The 3,353-nt window shown below is 32.4% G+C and overlaps 1 protein-coding gene across 1 annotated transcript; it reads right to left on the bottom strand.

The window, feature by feature from the left end:
- Positions 1 to 272: 272 nt before the first annotated feature.
- LOC108835013 (ras-related protein RABA1c) lies at positions 273 to 1,551 on the bottom strand. Its single transcript, XM_018608328.2, has 2 exons — positions 1,170 to 1,551; positions 273 to 891 (listed from the first exon to the last, which is right to left on the bottom strand). Exons 1-2 carry the CDS (start codon positions 1,388 to 1,390, stop codon positions 462 to 464), a joined length of 651 nt encoding a protein of 216 aa, XP_018463830.1. The 5' UTR covers positions 1,391 to 1,551; the 3' UTR covers positions 273 to 461.
- Between the last annotated feature and the right edge of the window lie 1,802 nt (positions 1,552 to 3,353).

The following is a 3,353-nucleotide window of genomic DNA, read 5'->3' as shown; positions in this document are numbered from 1 at the left end:
TTAGTTGAATACACTCCTTAAATGTCATTTTTTTTAGTGTCATTTTAGATTTATACACATGTATTAAAAGTAATTTAATTTTGCATATTTTCTATGTTAAAAATATTATTATTTATACACTTATTCATATTTGAACCAATAGAAAAATATACCAAAAAATAAAATTAATAAATTTGCATAAAAATACTAAAATGACACTTGTTTTTAAAAAAAATCTTTACAACACGGAGGGAGCAGTATCTTAATCTTTCTTAGATAACGTAGTTTTGGGAAATTGAAAAAACATCAAAATTCAAAATCATTTTCTCAGGCAAGAACATCGATTAATTTATAGAACCAACAGAAATACATCACAAGAGCATTTAACCAATCAACCTAAAGCAATCTCTCATATTCGAACCACTTTTGAACACATAAACCCGGTCGTTACCACTAAACCAAGTGGTTCCACTCATTTATTATTAGTTTGAGCAGCATCCACCTTTCTTCACAGCAGAAACATCTTTACCAAGATCGATCTTGTCTCCTTTGGACGGAACATTAGCGGATTCGCTCGCAGCTTCCATGGCCTTTCTGCTCACAACGCAGTGAATCTGAGTGAGGACTTCCGCGAAAGCGTTCTCGACATTAGTGGAATCGAGAGCCGAGGTTTCCATGAAGTAAAGAGACTCTTTCTCAGCGAATGACTTCGCATCGTCCGTCTGAACAGCCACGAGGTGGCGGAGATCGGATTTGTTCCCCACGAGCATCACTACGATGTTTGGATCGGTGTGGTTTCTGAGCTCTTTGAGCCACGTCTCCACGTTTTCAAACGTGGAGTGTCGGGTTACATCGTAGACTAGAAGCGCTCCCACGGCTCCTCGGTAGTATGCGCTAGTGATGGCTCGGTACCTATGGAAAATGAAGCCATTATAACCAAACACAGAGGGAAAAGACCAAAACTAGAAAGCTAAAAGCTTTATTTTTTTTAAATTAAAAAAAAACATAGAATGTGATATTATAAATCTCCAGTGAGAACAAGAGTCAAGAATCATTGGAATGAAATTACTGAAACTGATCTACCTCTGTACAAATAACTAATGTTTGGTTTCTCTAGCTGCAAATCTAGATCTATTATTTTGGAAGAGATAAAGCAAAATGAGAGATGAAATGAGAGAAAAAGAAGAGACCTTTCTTGACCAGCAGTATCCCAAATCTGGGCTTTGATGACTTTATCGTCAACATTCAAGCTCCTAGTCGCGAACTCGACTCCGATGGTTGATTTGGACTCGAGGCTGAACTCGTTCTTGGTGAATCGTGAAAGCAGATTGGACTTTCCAACACCAGAGTCACCGATGAGAACAACCTTGAAAAGGTAATCGTATTCATCGTCTGCTTTGTAACCCGCCATTGAGAGAGAGAGAGAGAGAGAGAGAGAGAGAGAGAGATCAAAATGTTTTTTGTGCTTTTTTTAAAAAAAAAAAGCTGAAAAACCCTAACGAGATTTACGCCAGGATTTTGTTCTCTAGATCTTTTCGACTTGTACAGAGAGAGAGGAACGCGGAATTGGAAAATATCAGGCGGAGAACGAGAAAAGGACTCGTGTCGTGTCGTTCTGTCTTTATCAGATTTTGTGTAGTTTAAATTACTTTAACACCCTCTAAGGCCTCTCGTTACTTCGCCATTTCAGGTTATCTTATCTTTTTTTTTTTGTAACTTTGCAATTGTAAAAAGAATAAAAGTTTGATCAAAAGGAAAAAAGAATAAAGTTAATGCGTCTGCCGGATATCGAACCCGGGCCTATTGGTTGGAAGGCAATTATCATAACCGTTAGACAAAAAACACTTTTGTTTCGTTTTCCGGAAACCATATTTATAAAGGCAGTTGAAATTGTTTTGGCGTTATGATGCATGGAATACTAGCAGACAGTAGGGGTGGAAAAAAACCCGAACCGAACCGAACCAACCAAACCGAAATTAAACCAAACCAAACCAAACCTACTCTTTATGTAACCTAACTGGTTCATGTTTTACTCAACCCGAACGGTTTGGTTTGGTTTGAGTTCAAACCGAACCAAACCGATAATCCAATAATATACTCCCTTTGTCCAAGTTTATGTGATGTTTAGGTTATTGCACATAGATTAAGAAAACACATATTTTTATGTAGTTTATCTTGGTAACATAAAAATACATTAAATAAAACTAGTTTAACCAATAATAAAAAAGTAAAGTATTTTATAATTGGTCATAAAATTCAAATCATATTAAATTCTATCTAGATTAGTGAGAACATCACTTAAATGAGACAAAATAAAAATCCTAAAACACCACCTAAAATGGGACAGAGAGAGTATATAGTAAATATATTAACATATTGTAAATTTTAGTTAAAGTTTTGTTTTTCATTTTTTCATAACTTCTATATCTTAAAAAAGAAATTATAAATACGATTCAAATAATACTATTATATATAAAATCATGTAGCATAAGTTTTTATATTCTCATTCTATCGTTTATGAGTTGATTATTTTTTAATAAAAGTATAAAACTGATGCCTTCATAATTTATAACCAAACTAGACCATAATAATGTAAACCGAACTAAATCTAAACTAAATCGAACTGAACCGAACCGAATTAAACCCAAACCGAACCCCAAACCAAAGCTATTTTGGTTTTAATTGGTTTAAGTTTTATAAAACCCAAATTATCCAAACCAAACCGAACCCGAAACTAAACCGAAATGCCCACCCCTAGCAGACAGGGCTGCGAGCAGAGAAAGTTGTTATCATGGTGGGACTGAAATGTTAGACGTTGTTCTATGACAATAAGCAAGATTTTATTCTTCTATACTGCCTCCTACTGCTTTTGATCTTGTTAAAATCGAATTTTTTAAGATCTTTATGTATATGAACTAGGTGATTTTCCCGTGCGCATGCACGGATATAAATATTTATAAAATTAATATATTAAATAGTTTACTATAATTTTTTATTTTTAAATTACTATGTAATTTATATTATAATCAGTATGCTATTTTTTCAAATAATATTATTTTATTTTAATCATAGGTATAATTTTGGATATATAAGATAATATCTAATTTTCCGATTCAACCATAATTTGTTTATTCTATAGATTAAAATATTGATTAGTTTTGTTGTTTACATTTAATTTGATATTGCCTTAGATTTGTAAATATATTTTAGAAAGATTATGTATAATTTAATATAATTTATTTTTAAAATTAAATAGTAAAAATAAATTAAAGTTTTAATTGACTCAAAGTTACTGATATTAATATAACAACTATAGTATTATGAAACCTCATGCATATATATAAATTATAAAAAAATAACTTAGTTGCAATAGT

The sequence above is a fragment of the Raphanus sativus genome, unplaced genomic scaffold (assembly GCF_000801105.2).
Source record: "Raphanus sativus cultivar WK10039 unplaced genomic scaffold, ASM80110v3 Scaffold5581, whole genome shotgun sequence".
NCBI lineage: Eukaryota > Viridiplantae > Streptophyta > Magnoliopsida > Brassicales > Brassicaceae > Raphanus > Raphanus sativus.
The sequence above is the reverse complement of the archived record's forward strand: the minus strand, read 5'-3'. Positions and strand labels throughout refer to the sequence as shown.